The 15,909-nt window shown below is 38.3% G+C and overlaps 1 protein-coding gene across 1 annotated transcript in view; it reads left to right on the forward strand.

Moving 5' to 3' along the window:
- Nucleotides 1–15,684, forward strand: part of LOC129558961 (hepatitis A virus cellular receptor 1-like) — a 28,691-nt gene extending 13,007 nt beyond the window's left edge. Inside the window, exons 3-8 of the mRNA XM_088838356.1 lie at nucleotides 1,007–1,342; nucleotides 4,432–4,527; nucleotides 9,668–9,723; nucleotides 12,340–12,448; nucleotides 13,322–13,358; nucleotides 15,582–15,684. Of these exons, the coding sequence (XP_088694482.1) occupies nucleotides 1,007–1,342; nucleotides 4,432–4,527; nucleotides 9,668–9,723; nucleotides 12,340–12,448; nucleotides 13,322–13,358; nucleotides 15,582–15,684 (737 nt within the window). The remainder of the gene's footprint in view (nucleotides 1–1,006; nucleotides 1,343–4,431; nucleotides 4,528–9,667; nucleotides 9,724–12,339; nucleotides 12,449–13,321; nucleotides 13,359–15,581) is intronic.
- Nucleotides 15,685–15,909: the final 225 nt, after the last annotated feature.

The following is a 15,909-nucleotide window of genomic DNA, read 5'->3' on the forward strand; positions in this document are numbered from 1 at the left end:
TTTACTAATGCCTTATACATAATAGAACTCACAAATACCTGTTGAAAAACAGTTTTTCTTTTTTAAGGCAAAAATTAACTAGTGTCCAAATTAAGTTGACTTGAATCCCTCAAAATAGTTTTCACACCAATTTCCCCCTATTTAAGTGACTTGAGGTTCCAATTCATAGTTAGTAGAGTTGAAATTTAAGAAAACTTCTGTGCAAAAAGATGCCTGGTGAGAAAAAAAAAAAAAAAGTGCTTATTTTTTATTCAACCCTACAATTTCTGCTTTTGTGTCAGGCACTGTATTTTGATTTAATTTTAGTTTCAGTTCTTTCTCTGGGTAACTCTGAGGACTTCAGTAAGTGGTTTGGAATCCTATACCATTTCTGACTCTGGAAAGAGTCAAAGATGTCACATGTTGTTATTATCTCTTGGGTAGAAAGGAACTTTAAAACATCTTGTCTCTCTTCCAACCAGATTCAAAATGCATTTGTGTTACTGAGTATATGTTAATGGTTTAAATTAATCTGCATTTAAGATGTAGTTCTGTTGGGAGAGTACTCCTAGGACTGATCGAACTAAATGCTGTTTATCTGGTAAATATTTTGGTTTTGGGGAACTACTATTTAGGTCCTAGGTGTACACCACTGACAGTGTAAAGATGGTTTCAGGTTCTAGACATTTTCTCTTTCTCACAGATGTTCTGAAGATACGTAGATTTGGTATGCACAACTAGTCTTTACAAAGTGCTTCAATACAAATCCCATATGTCAGTTGTTTTTCTTTCGACACCCCCTGAAATTTCATCCTTTCAATGCAGCTGTTTCCTTGCTGTGACCATGTCTTCACTCCCTGTTTGTCATAGATTCTAGCTGACCAATGATGAGAATTTGGAGTTCCTCGGAAATAAATACTGAGTTCTACCTGGGGACAGTCTCCTTGGTCACGTTGTTGCACAGGCCCAGCACACGGCTCTTGTTACCTGCAGCTTCTTGAATCCTTGCTTTCATGTTAATTTCTAGCTCCAGCTACAACAACAACAACCACTACTCCAACAACTACCACCACTCCCACTACTCAAAGAACAATGACCATGACTACACCTCGAAGAGAAACAGCCGAGGCTATGACTCCAACAACGACCAAAACTAATCAAACAGAAACTGCTACTTCACCAGCCACCATCACCACTACTCTAGTGACAGCCACCACTATTCCAAAAACGACTGCCACTGCTACTCCAGTAACAACTACCACCACTACTTCAACAGTCACGATGATCACCACTGTTCCAATGACAACGAAGGCTTCTACCTCTGCTCTTCCAATGGAAACACCCACAGACGACTTCCAGCCAGGTAAGCAGATGTGCTTCTGATCCTAGAAGGCTTTAAAGGAGAGGATATTGACTATGCAGAGCACTGTGTTAAGTCAGATGTACAATACAGGGTAAGGATTCTTAACAGGCTTCCAAATCAGGCTCTACAGAGTCTGTGAATCCCCTGTCCCCTGTTATATTCACCTTTTATATCCACAAGCATTTACAGAGTGAAGGAGACCTAAGGCTTTTTATCAGACTCTCAAGAAATTCATTAATACAAAAAAAACCCAGACTACTGATCTTGGACATCTTAGGAGAATGGCTCATTTGAACACAGAATTATGAGGAAAAAATAAGGATGCCAGAACAGGGCCTGGTGAATGAGATTCTGCCCTTTCAAGGAGCTCTGAATAGAGATCATTTAATTCATTTTGCAGCCTAACCCAACATATGAGGATAAGATTTTGGTGAAGTTAATGATACTCTTTTTCCTGTGTCAGGAAACATGCTAACTGCTTTACAACTATTAAGCCACTTAATTTTCATGATAACCCTACCCATTGTCAGTGTGATTCAATCCTACTTTATATTCCTGAGGACTGAGGCACAGAGTCTGCGTTCTTTGTTGTTTCTGTTCATTCATATGAATAGAAAGTGGTTGAGTCTAGATTGTGTCCATTAATTTGAATGTTGGCCTTCACTGAATTCTATACTGAACATAGAGTTTATGTTTGGATGAGTTTGTTCTGATCTGACATCCTCACTGGGAAAGCTTTGATATAATTACCCTGCTTTTTCAGGGTGTCAGTGACTTACACATTTTGCTTCTAACCTCCTTTGTTCATGTATCAGAGGAATGCCATTTATACTGATGACAAAGTAAATATCAGATTTAAGTATTATGCAATTTAGAATGCATACATTTGTTTCTTTTTTCAATTCAGGCTACAGTGTTCATAATTCAAATTTCTGTTAGATAATAGTTTAGGTTTAATGTAAATGGAGAACATTTTTTAATTATAGGTGGGGAAATAACTTATCATTCTGAGGACATGTTTGGGTTCAAACTTTCTCCTTTTAGGATTAAAAGGATAACTTTTAATGCGGAGATTCTCAAAGCCTCCACAACCCTTTGGCACTTTGAAGTGGCTCTGGAACTGAAGAGTAACAGAAATACCACAAACTCTTAGCCAAAATGTCTGAGGGAACACATTGATTTCCCTTCACCCCTGTTGATCCATGTATGTATTCAGTGAGGAGGGATCTGAAGGATTTTCTTCAAGTTGAATTTGGAAGGAGGTCTTTAGGTTGAAAGTGGGATTTTTACAGCCATAAAGGTTTGCAAGAAAAATGCACTAGAGCATCTGTTGACTTTTTCAATATTGATTTAGCTTAATAGTTTCTGCTTGCTGAGGTGGATGGATTAGAGCTCCTGTTTTGAGGGACGTGTTTAAGTTCTGGCCTTTGTTTAAAGCAGAAGTTCAGAAGGAAAGTGTTGGTGCGTATGTTCTTGTGACCTCCTAGAGGTAGTATTAGTTGAGTCTTATACATTCAGTTTTCCTTTCATGCATTGGGGAAGGAAATGGCAACCCACTCCAGTGGTCTTGCCTGGAGAATCCCAGGGACGGGGGAGCCTGGTGGGCTGCCGTCTATGGGGTCGCACAGAGTCGGACATGACTGAAGTGACTTAGCAGCAGCAGCATACATGTCCTGATAGTTTCCTAGTGAGTTTGAGTTTAGAGTTGAACTTTATGGTATAGAAAGGATGTTAGCACTGGAACAGATCTATAGCAGGGGGATTTGTGTTTCCATTCATGCCCCCTCTGTGCTCTGTGCCCCTGTCCATGCTAGTCGCCTAGAATACTCCTGAACTGGTTAGAAGTAAAGTCCAAGTAGAACAGGAGAACAGAAAAATGCCCACAAAGACCAAAACTACAGAAAGAAGTTAAGATCAACAGGTCTTCCACACAGATTTAAGTTGAATGAAGACTGTGATCATTTGATATTCTTTTATTGTCCTGTTCTTAATTCCTAAAGAGAGCCATCTCCTGCTACAAGTTTGAGCATTAGACAAAAGCAAAACCAAAAAAAAAAAAGAGAAATCCATCAACAACAACAATGACCAAAAAACTCCCATAAAACCAAAAATTTTCACAGAAAACAAAAGATAGCTCAGAACAAGAGAACAGGTAATGTTGAAATGTGAAGTCATGGCGAGAAAGTGGAACGACCAATGAGAGGCAATAGGGAAAGCCTAGGTTTGGGAACTCTTGTTCAGCCAACACCACTGCCTTGCTCTAAAATTCTATGATGCTCTCAGAGGAAGGGATATAAAAATCTTATTAAGAGGCAACCGGTCAACTCTGCAGGCCAGGTGAGATGTTTGATAGAAAATAAAGGAGAGATTTCAAGAAAGGAAAAAGGAAACTTAGCCCCGAGAATTCTCAGTAAAGCTTTCTGGTGAGAAATAGAAGATGAGTCAGATAACATATGAAATCAGTCTTATGAAAGGAGTGGCCAGAACACAACTGCACAAGGAGCCAGGGTACCAGGAACATTGCTTTGAGGCTTATTACCAAGACTCAGACAGTGGACAGTACTGTCTCCATAAAGTGACTTCAAGAAATTGAATAATCTCAGTACATTTTCTGTACTGGTCAATGTGTACATCTCCCTGGCAAGCTGTAGATGGATAATTAGGAACTTGAATAAGGTCAGGAAATCAAGATCAGGATTCTTGTGAACAAGGTGGATTAGTGCCAGCCCCAAGGCCATGCTCCACAGAATTGAAATGTCATTGGTATGAATAAAAGTTTGGTATGAATAAAAGCTTAATTGAGTGTTCTATATAAGATGCTCTGTTGATAGGTTTCAAGAGGATACTAAGAGTATAAAAGGAGAAATGATTCTATCTATTGATAAGCTCTTCAGATCATTATCCAGGTAATATTTATTCATGATAATGAAATATATATATGGCAGGGTAATGCCTCAAGGCCATCCTTGAATGTTTCTCTAAGAAAGAGTCAAAGGGTAATTCCTAATTTTAGTTTTGTTTGCTATTTTTTGCTGGAGTTTGAAATTTTCCTCCATGAATTGAACATTCTTCCGTTCTTATCATTTCAGTACCTTCATCGTCTCCAACGCAGACTGCAGAAACCAAGCCCGCCACCCCACATGAAGCAAATAAAACTTGCTCAGCATCACACTCTTGCTCAACAGGTAACTTCGTTTTCTTTCCTGAAAGCCTGGGAGCTTTCACATTTTGATAAATATTAGCACACTGTTAAGAGCACATATGCTGTAATAACACAGGTCTGACTTGAGTATTTACAAAGTCTACTCCAATTAGCTATACGACTTGAACAAATGTCTGTCCCTCTTTGAATCTGTGTTTATCCTTTGTAAAATGGATGGAATTTTACTGATGTAGAATTCTTTCAAGGACTAAATTAGATAAAGATTGGAACATAGTTAAAAGGTAAGTGATATATAGAGTGGCAACTATGACTGTCACTTAGCATGTCCAGAAATATGCACACCTGAGCAACAAAGATAGCTTGGAAGATTTGGGAACATCCACATGTGTATCTGCATTTCTCTAAATTAAATGATCCAGCCTTTTCTTTAAACTTATTAGTAGGTTTAATCCTCTGGACAGAGCCTTAAAAAGCTTAAATCCAAATTAAGCTGGTCCAGACTAGACTAGTCACTTGTATATGTTTCTCCTAAGCTCCAGAAACTACATAGAGCCACACGGCCCTCCTGCTGCCTTGTTAAGCTTTCATTTCACATGGACACTTTGAGATGGGTTGAGAACATGGACAGGAGAACCAAAGAGGCATGCCCTACTAGGATTGGGCTATTCCACCAGATAAGTCTCCCTGCTCTCCCCGATTTTGGAAGATTCATATTCTTTTCAGATGTAAGATTTGTCTTGTCTTTTCTGTGATGGCGAAAGGTGATGCTGAATCCTGTCATCTTTCCCAGCTAACTTGCTACCTGTGGTGGTAAATTTGGGAATGTGGCACATGCTGAACTCCTTTGCAATGCAGAGCTGGCTTATGTGTCCTTGTGCCTGTGAAGCATTCAAACAAGGTCAGGCTTTTCAAGACTCCTCATGCATATCATGTTCAGGAGCTGCCAATCTGTAGCAGACCCCCAGTATGGCCTACCTTTTGCCAATCATCCCTGGAAGCTGGTTAATAGAAAATGGACCTGCAGTAGGATGCACAGAGGGACCAATTCAATTGGGAATCAGTCTGTAAAATATGTCATTAAAACCTGGTCAAGGTAGAGATTTTCAGAATGGAACAGACATTGTAACAGCTGTGTCCCCACAACTTCTGTGACTTCTGCCATCTTGGCAGTGTCTCTAAGGTTCTCCAGACAAATCCTCACAATGCCCAAGTCAGACTTCAGTGGGTTAAAGCCTCAAAAAACAAAGAATTTTTGTATGGAAGGAATTTTGGTCATCATATGGCCTGCCACCCACCTTTTGACAGACAGATGTACCAGCAAACTGTCACTTGTAGTTGTTCATTAGCTGCATCATGTCTGATTCTTTGTGGCCCCATAGTCTGCAACATGCCAGGCTTCCCTGTCCTTCACTATCTCCTGGAGTTTGCTCAAATTCATGTTCATTGAGTTAGTGATTCCATCCAACCATCTCATCCTTTGTCACCCCCTTTTCCTTTTGCCTTCAGTCTTTACCAGCATCAGGGTCTTTTCCAGTGAGCTGGCTCTTTACATCAGGTGGCCAAAATATTTGAGCTTCAGTCCTTCCAATGAATAGTCAAGATTGATTTCCTTTAGGATTGTCTGGTTTGACCTCCTGGTAATCCAAGGGACTCTCAAGAGTCTTCTCCAGCACCACAGTTCAAAAGCATCAATTCTTTAGTGCTAGTCTTATGGTCTAACTGTCACATGTATACATAACTACTGAAAAATACCAGAGTGTTGACTCTACTCACCTTTGTCAGCAAAGAGGTGTTCTGCTTTTTAATATGCTGTCTAGGTTGGTCATAGCTTTTCTTCCAAGGAGCAAATATCTTTTAATTTCATGGCTGCAGTCACCATCCACAGTGATTTTGGAGCCCAAGAAAATAAAATCTGTCATTGCTTCCCTTTTTTCTCCTTCTATTTGCCATGAGATAATGGAACTGTATGCCATGAGCTTAGTTTTTCAAGTGTTGAATTTCAAGCCACCTTTTCAATCTCCTCCTTCACCATTATCAAGAGGCTCTTTAGTTCCTTTTCGCTTTCTGCCATTAGAATGGTATCATCTACATATCCGAGGTTGTTGCATTTCCCCTGGCAATTTTGATTCCAAGTTGTGATTCATCCAGTCTGGCAGTTTACATGATTTACTCTGCACACAAGTTAAATAAGCAGAATAACAATATGTAGCCTTGTCATACTTCTTCCCCAATTATGAACCCTTCAGTTGTTCAATGTCCAGTTCTAACTGTTGCTTCTTGACCTGCATACACATTTCTCAGGAGACAGATAAGGTAGTCTAGTACTCCTGTCTCTTTAAGAATTTTCCAAAATTTGTTGTGATCTACACAATCAAAGAAGTCAAGAAGACCAAACCAATCAATCCTAAAGGAAATCAACCCTGAATATTCATTGGAAGGACTAATGCTAAAGCTGAAGCTCCAATAATTTGGCCACCTGATGTGAAAAGCTGACTCACTGTAAAAGACCCTGATGCTGGTAAAGATTGAGGGCAAGATGAGAAGGAGACAACAGAGGGTGGGATGGTTGGATGACATCATTGACTTAATGGTCATGAGTTTGAGCAAACTCTGGGAGATAGTGAAGGACAGGGAAGCCTGACATGCTGCAATCCATGGAATCACAAAAAGTCAGATATGACTTAGTGACTGAACAATACAACATAATCAAAGGCTTAGCATAGTCAATGAAACAGAAATAGATGTTTTTCTGAAATTCCTTTGCTTTCTCCATGATCCACCGAATGTTGGCAACTTGATCTCTGATCCCTCTGCCTTTTCAAAACCTAGCTTGAACGTCTGGAAGTTCTCAGTTCATGTACTACTGAAGCCTAGCTTAAGGATTTTGAGCATAACCTTGTTAGCTTGTGAAAGGGTTATCCAAGTCATTAAGACTTTTTGTATCATTCTTCTTTTGTATCATTCATCATTCTTGCCAATTCTTTTTAATCTCTTCTGCCTCTGTCAGGTCCTTACCATTTCTGGCCTTTATCATGCCCATTCTTGAATGAAATGGAGAAAGGGAAGACATACCCAACTGAAAGGGAAAGATATATCCAACTGAATGTAGAGTTCCAGAGAATAGCAAGGAGGATAAGAAGGATAAGATAGGATAGGATAAGCTAGGATTGAAGGATAAGGATAGGAAGGCTAAGAAGGCCTTCTTAAACGAACAATGCAAAGAAAACTGTCATACATTATTTCACTTAATTCTTTCAGGGCAGGTTTATTTCTTGCCATTGCCAGACTAAGGAGCCTGTTTAGTTCTGTTTTGGAGACAGACAGCCTTCAGTTCAGCTGCCAGTTACTAGCTGTGCACCATGGGCAAGATGTTGCATTCCTCACTGCAAGTCTGTGAGGAATGAAAAATAAGATGTTTGAAAAGTCCATTGCATGGTGTCTCTCCCCACATTGTTCCTATTGTTATATAATAACATAATAGTAATAGCTGATATTTGTCTAACATGGTGTTAAGCAGCTTATATGCATCATCTAATACAACTGCTTTATGAGATGGGTGCTATCAACAGCTTGTAGTTCTAACTCTTACCCTAGCTAGAAACATAAATATATACATTTATGTGCATGCATACATAAATGTGTATATGGACCTCGATCGAGGTCATATTGTTGAGGGACATTGTCAACACTGAAGTCAAGTTTTATCTTACTCAAGTCCATGCTGCTTTTACAAAATCACCCATTCTATACCTGAAACACTTACCTAAGGTTATAATACAAGTCATGCACAAACTTAGACTATAGATATTGTCTTTGGCTCTCCAAGAAGTACTGTCAGAATAATTAAAATGTAAACACAGTAATGTAAAGTGTAAAACTTTAGAGGGGATTTGGTGGATTTATTTTCACTGCCATTGCAAAAAGACATGACAAAAGTTTGCGGTGGTTAAGGATTTTCTAAGACCTTCAATATTTTCATTGGATGAGAATGTAACTTGTATAGTGGTTCTGAACTGAAGCTCTTGTCCCGTTCTATAGTTGGAAACTTCAACCATGTCAGGACTACTTCCTCAACTGTAAAATAGGATTAAGAAAATTGGTATAAGAATATAAAGGTCTTGGTATATAATAGATACTCAGTAAAGAAAGAATCCTGTGTCTGACCTATATGTCAGATAGGTTGCTTAGGAAGGTCAATAGTATATGTTCTGTGTAACAAAAGGCATATTTCAAAATACTTGAACATTCAAAGCTTTAAAGCATAATATTCTTTTATATCAAGATTTTAGGTACATAGCATCCTTGTGTGTGTGTGTGTGTGTGTTTCTGTATGTGTTAGTTGCTCAGTTGTGTCCAGCTCTTTGTGACCCCATGGATGGTCCCACCAGGCTCCTGTGTCTGTGGAATTCTCCAGGCAAGAATACTGGATTGGGTTGCCATTCCCTTCTCCCGGGGATTATCCTGACCTGGGGGTTGAATCCGGGTCTCCTGCATTGAAGGCAGATTCTTTATTATCTGAGCCATCAGGGAAGCCTATATAGTATCCTTAGAAATTCTGCATATATCCTCATATTACATTAGTTTTGGGGCTGATGTAACATATTTTCTAAAGCTCTTTTGGATCAATATCTGGGCACACTGGCCCATAACGTAGGAGTTGGATGCCACCTGTTTGGGATATCTTAATGCATTTCACTCACATTTTAAATGCAAAGCCAATGTAACACCTGTTTTGGAAAGGGTGGTTCTGCTGTTTGGTGTGCAGTGGCCTCTGAGTACTCACTGGCAGTTTCATAGCTGTCATGAAAAAACTGGTTACCTACCGTAAGTGGTAATCTTTAACCTAGTTCTGAGAATGGGCCACTATAACTTCTCGAAAATTGTAGGTAAACATTCTGTGAACATATACTTGTTTCCATAGATAGAAAAAAGGGGGTCCATTTTGGAAGGGTGGGTGATGAAAATGGTTAAGAAGCATGGGTTACAGGTTAAATTAAATAATGTTAGTTATTTGATTTAACTCCTGCAGTGCCTACAGCATTTGGCCATATGATTATTCAAGTTTTTATTCATTACCAGAAAGCAATATGAATATATTTGGTATTTGCAATGAAAATTCAGTATTTTTATAATTCTAATAAATTTTCCTTCTTGTTGAGCAGATGGGAATGACAGTGTGACAGAGTCTCCAGATCCCCTTCGGCGTAGCTCTCAAGTTGTAAGCATACTCCTTCCTACTTTATTAGCCTGATTCACTTGTATGTTTCCTTGGAAGCAAGTTACATTAGAGAGTATTATTATAAGTCTTGTTCACAGTTGATTATTTCTAATTCATAAAATAAAGGAAGAAAAGAATTTGACTCTTAAATAAGGATGTTTTAATTAATTTAAAAAATTTATATAGATGCACTATTTTGTTAGAAATATCCAAAAAGTGACATTATACACCACACAAACACTCTACAAAATGTCTCCTGGCCATAAAATTAGAAAAAAGAGTGAATTAATTCAAGGACAGTGGATTAACAGTACATATCAAGGAAGACTTCAATCATCATTAGAGAAATAGCATGCGTTGAATTGACGTGGTGGAATGGGGGCCATCCCAAACAAAAATATTATGCAAATCAAAGTGTGCTTGCTTAAACTTAGCCCCCCTAATATCTTTTTCCAACCCAATTGTCCTCCTATTGAGAAATTTTGAGGCCACTGCTGAGTCTTTCTATATGTAATCCTCCCCATTTGTTGCTGGTGTTTAGTCACTAAGTCTTGTCCGATTCTTTGCAACCACATGGATGGTAACCTGCAGGCTCCTCTGTCCATGAAATTTTCCAAGCAAGAATGTTGGGGTGGGTTGCCATTTCCTTCTCCGGGGAATCTTCCACACCCAGAGATCAAACCCATGACTTCTGCTTGGTAGGCGGATTCTTTACCAATGAACCACTAATGAAGCCCTGATCCTCCCCATATGATGACTTTTTAAGGTCCTAAGGTCTTGAACAACTTTGTGATTTTGTAGGATATTCTCATACATAGTTTGAGAAAAAATATAAGGAGCTGTAGTCTGATGATGTTCATTAAAGTCTGATCTTTGTAAGTTAGAAGCATTTATCAATAGAATCTTCTTTTGGCTCACTTGGTTAAAATCTTTTCTTTTTACTATGTGCAAGTAACTCTTAGAAGCAACAAACAAAAAGAGTTTAGGTATGAGAGTAATCCTGATTGCAAATGGTGAGAAATTGCAACATGGCCTTTGTAAGAGAAAGTCAAGCTCAGGAAAACTGAAGTTATTTAGTGTGAGATCAGATGGCTTTATGTTGTATACCTTAGTGACAATGATAACACTACCATACAGGAATGATATGAAAGATTTTAGCCACTCTCACCAGTCAGCTATGGGCACTAATTGATCTGATGAATATGGATAGAATTTGTTTATATCTCTTAAATAGCAGAACTGCCATTGTGTAAATGACTGCAATATTGTTATACAGTTAAATTTATGCTGGATTAAAAAAAGAAACAAATATTCAAATAGTGGGATTTTTTTTTTTACCTTTAGGACAGGTATGTTTAGCAACAAGTAGAAAATGGCAAGCCACTCCAGTACTCTTGCCTAGAAAATCCCATGGATGGAGGAGCCTGGTAGGCTGCAGTCCGTGGGGTCGCTAAGGGTCGGACACGACTGAGCGACTTCACTTTCACTTTTCACTTTCACACATTGGAGAAGGAAATGGCAACCCACTCCAGTGTTCTTGCCTGGAGAATCCCAGGGACGGGAGCCTGGTGGGCTTCCGTCTGTGGGGTCACACAGAGTCGGACACGACTGAAGTGACTTAGCAGCAGCAGCAGCAGAATCATTATAGAAGCAAGTCCACAATAGGCAGTAGCAAAACTGTGGGCTTTTTGTGTCTTTACTCTGAAGATGTCACAGTGTCTCCCAGGTATCCTGAAAACCAAGGAACATATATTTTGTCCTAGCAGTAAATCAATTTTCTGAACTCTACTTTAAAGAGAGTATTGAACAAATACATGAAGATGTATAAGAAAAGATGTTCTTTGCTGCTATTTATAATCATAAAAATGTTTCAAATAACCTTGATACTCAATAATAGGGATTAATTAGTCAGTTAAACATGCCCACTTATTGCCATTAACAATGTTGGCACTGCAGTGTACTTACTGACATGAAAAGACAGTGTCAATTGACAAGTGAAAAACTAACTTTTAAAATAATATAGGGACTTCCCTGGAAGTCCAGTGGGTAAGACTCCACATTTCCAATGCAGGGGTTTGCAGGTTCCATCCCTAGCTGAGGAACTAGATCCCACAGATTGTGCAGTACAGCTAAAAAATGTGTATATATATTTTTAAAAATATCAGAACTAAAAAATATATCAGAACTAAAAAATGTGTCAAACTTACATGAGAAAAAATTTTTTTTTGTTTTTGTATCATAAGAATAGTATATACGGGAATACCTTATTCATTTTTAAAAGTATCTGTAATTTACATATTATAAAACAGGCTCATTTGAAATGTACAGTTTGAGTTTTGACAAATGTATACACCTTTATAAAAACCATCACAAGCAAGCTATACATTTCCAACATCCCCAAATGTATTTGAATTTTAAATTGTCTTAGAATATAATCACCATATGATTATAACTTCAGATCATTTGGTCTCACCCCTCATGATAAAGAACCAGCTAAATGTTAATAAATGTATCTGGGTAATTTATTTTAGGAAGTGTGTTCTACCCATAATTCTAATAATATGGTTTTACTTTGTTGTTTTTTATTTTGTTTTTGATCTGCTGATGCTTCTTTAGGGGCTGGTACAAGGTTCATGGATGAGCACCAACAAGGGAGTCTTCATTGGAATCTCTGTTGCTGTCTTGGTAGTATTGCTCATGTTTGTGGGATTCTGGATTAACAAAAGTAAGTCACCTCAGGACTGTGCCCACAGGAGTATTCTTGAGCCAAACCACATGTAGCCCCTACATTCCAGATGATTTTGGTTTCACATAACTTCCTTGGTTCTTACCTTGTTCTTTTTTATTTTTATTTATCTTAAAATTATCTTCCCAGTGAAGAGAAACATGATACTTAAGTCCTCCATGGGAGAAATTAAATATGGAGAATTAAGCATTGGTTAGGTAGAGTTGGGATTTGGATATCAACAAACCAGTGTAATATACAAGATTTGTTCACTTCTCCTTTTCCCCTTCCTTCAATAACCAGTTTTTGTTCCTATAGGGGGTGAAATTGCTGAGAGTTTTACAACACCCACTTAACAGAGAAACCAAATGAGCCATTGGGAGGATACACGATTTCAGGGCTAAGAAGAGAACAAAGGGTTTCACAAGACAGTCACCCAGGGCCTCCTGGTGTCCTTCCACCAGTGTGTGTTTGTCTCTCTGTGTGTGTTTGTGTAAAACCTGTTATCAATAAGAGAAACACAACCTCCCATTTTTTTACAGTGAAATATGATTATATTAAAGTAAGCTAGAGCATGTGGGTGAATGCGTCAAACCTGATAATCATAAGATACTTTCCACTAAGGGGTTTATTTGGCTCCTAGAGATTCAAGAAAAGTTATCTGAAGTTATCAGGGAAGGGCCCAGATTGATTTGTTTCCCCTTCATTTTAAAAATATTCTTTCCTCTTAATTAATTTTTTCAGTGTCTGATATCTGTACATATTTTTCTCATATTAAGGTAATAAAAGTAATAATATACTTATTGCAAAAAAAATCTCATGAACTTTTTAGCTTATATGTTTCATTTTCTCTTCATTTCTTGTCCAATTTAGAATATCTTTGCCTGGGTAACAAGGTGGAGCTACTACGGTAAGTTTGAAAGAGTTTGCATCAATGCCTTTTGATGTTCTTATTCTACTAAAAATAAGGAAAATGTCTCTGTCCCTCTCCTCTTTTCCTTCCGAGTTCTCCATTTTATACTCTGGATTCTGAAAAATCTAGTATATAGAGAATCTCCATTGCTGTCCAACCTTCCAGTAATGATTTTAGTGATGTGATGAGAACACATCTCTGTGTTTTCTGCAAATGTGCTAGAAGTGTACAGAAACAGCACCTGAAACCAGACCTTTTACAGCAAGAGAACTAAACTGCAGATTTTGTTTCATGGGCCATTTGAGTAGGTTGTTTGGTTTGTTATTTGATTTCATTCATTGCTTTGTTTATTGCATGTCTATTGAATCCCTATTATATTTTGAAGAGATGAGCAGAACAGATTGGAAACATGTAAATGAATAAGCAGGGCACTTATAGAACTTCCAGAGAAATACCATAGGGAATACAGAGCAGGGCTATAGGCCATGTGAGTGAGCCCCAAAGGAGCAGAAGGCAGCTCTGCAAAGATCTGGAGGAGGACACCTCCAGGCTGAAGACCCACAAAGCTGGGACGTGCCTCCACCTCTCCACGGTCCCACCATCCCCTATTGTTCCATACCCAGCCTGCTGTGCTCAATTATATTAGATGTGTGGCCTCAAAACCATCTGAATTTACAGTTGTGTAAATCTACCCCACTGCCCAGTAAAAAGTTAAATCCTCTTTGTAAGCATCCCTGTAGTCATTTGCCCAAACATCTGTAAAGGTGGGAAACCACTACCTACTTCCAAAGCCAAATAGCCTGCTGCATCTGGTCCAGCTTGGGCTTTAGGCCAAATTTTTCTTTAATAAAATCCATCCCTCTTAAGCCACCATCCATTATTCCTAGTTCTCTTTTATTGGATGTTTGTACACAGTCTTTCCTATACCTAAGTTAATCACATGAGCCAGTCCACAGAACATGCCTTGAACAATGACGAACACATTGCAACTGTTCCATAAATGTTGACTTTTATTATTGTAGGCATGCCCTTCACATCAATAAACCTGTGAGACAGGCACTAGTATTAGTCTTAGTTTACAGTTTGGAAAACAGGTTTAGCGATGTTAAGTAATATTGAAAGTCACATCACACAGCAGTTAAAAGGCTCCATTGTAGGTCTCCTACAGTCCAAAACCCAGACTTATAGAAGTTTTTGACTGCTTCCAAAAATGTAAGAAAAATAAGTACTCCCTATAGGCAGAAAAGAATGGAAAATAGCATCCTCTTAGTCTTTTCACTGTTCAGATTTTTAAAATTTTCTCTTTTTATCTCCTAATTAGAAAAGAAAATATTTATTTTAGAAAAATACCTTAGGAAAAAAAAAAAAGCTGAGCATTTCCTCATCGTGTTATTTTGGGGGCAGCTATTAATTTATCACACTGACTTATTTTGAACCACAGACACCTAAACTGTTCCCACACATATGTGACTAGTCTGTTTAAAAATCAGAAGTGAGTGAAGATTCAGTGCATTTCATATCATTTCTGGGCAGGTTTAGGTAATGAAAATAGTGACTGCATACAAGTTCTAAGAAAGTAACTGTATCAAAGCCCCACAAATTACCTTTTTGTACCCTTGATATGTGAGTGTACAAGCTATAAAACTCATCTAACTCATAGCTTTCCAATTTTGACCATTAAGACACAGTAAGATTTTTGGCTCCATGATCTAGTACATACTTCGATGAAGCAATGCTATTTTAACGTATCCAGTGTGCTCTGATCTTTTATATGCTGATATATATTTATTTTAAATATAGGATATAGACCACTAAATGGATTTAATTTAGCCTTCTCTAAAGGGTCACAGTCTCCTTTCAGAAAAACACCAACCAAACCATTCCCTGGCCATCTTTGTGAATGTGCTTCCTAGTTTAGTACTTTATCTTGATGTCTGATGTTTGTCTTCTTACATTTTCAATTTTTGTTTTCTGTTACAAAAATTTCTTGAAGGAGACAAGTCTGAGATTTTGAAATGACTACTGAGGATTTCTATCACTTTATTAAACAGACTTGCCTAAAACTTCATATTCACAAAATCTGGAAGCTTCTATTGACTTCATAGGCTGTCTGAATGATGCCCTACGAAATGCAAATACCCAGGATTGCCTGAGCATAAAGAACTGTGCTGTTCATCCTTGAGAAGTGCTTTTCTCTTAATCATGTTATTCTTTCTACAGTGTGATTCCCTTGAAGGAGTCTCATATTGGAGCTTTGAAACATGCAGCTCTGAAGCCTATCCAAGCAGAAGATAATGCCTACATTGTTGATGACTCTCATTAAGTCGTGGGCCCAGATTCTAAGGCATTATGTAGAAGACAGTGCCCAGATATCACTATGTCAGAATCCTTCAAGCAGCAGGACAATTTTTCGGTCAGTTTCTGATTTCATTCCAAGGAGTCACGAACGTTGGGCAGAGTGAGTCTAGATCATCTGTGCAAATTGTACTTTCTCTTTAGACCCTATGAACCCTGTTATCCATCAAGAATTCTCATTGGGGAGACAGAA

The sequence above is a fragment of the Moschus berezovskii genome, chromosome 8 (genome assembly GCF_049115385.1).
Source record: "Moschus berezovskii isolate FMDL1 chromosome 8, NW_MosBer_1.0, whole genome shotgun sequence".
Taxonomy (NCBI): Eukaryota; Metazoa; Chordata; class Mammalia; order Artiodactyla; family Moschidae; genus Moschus; species Moschus berezovskii.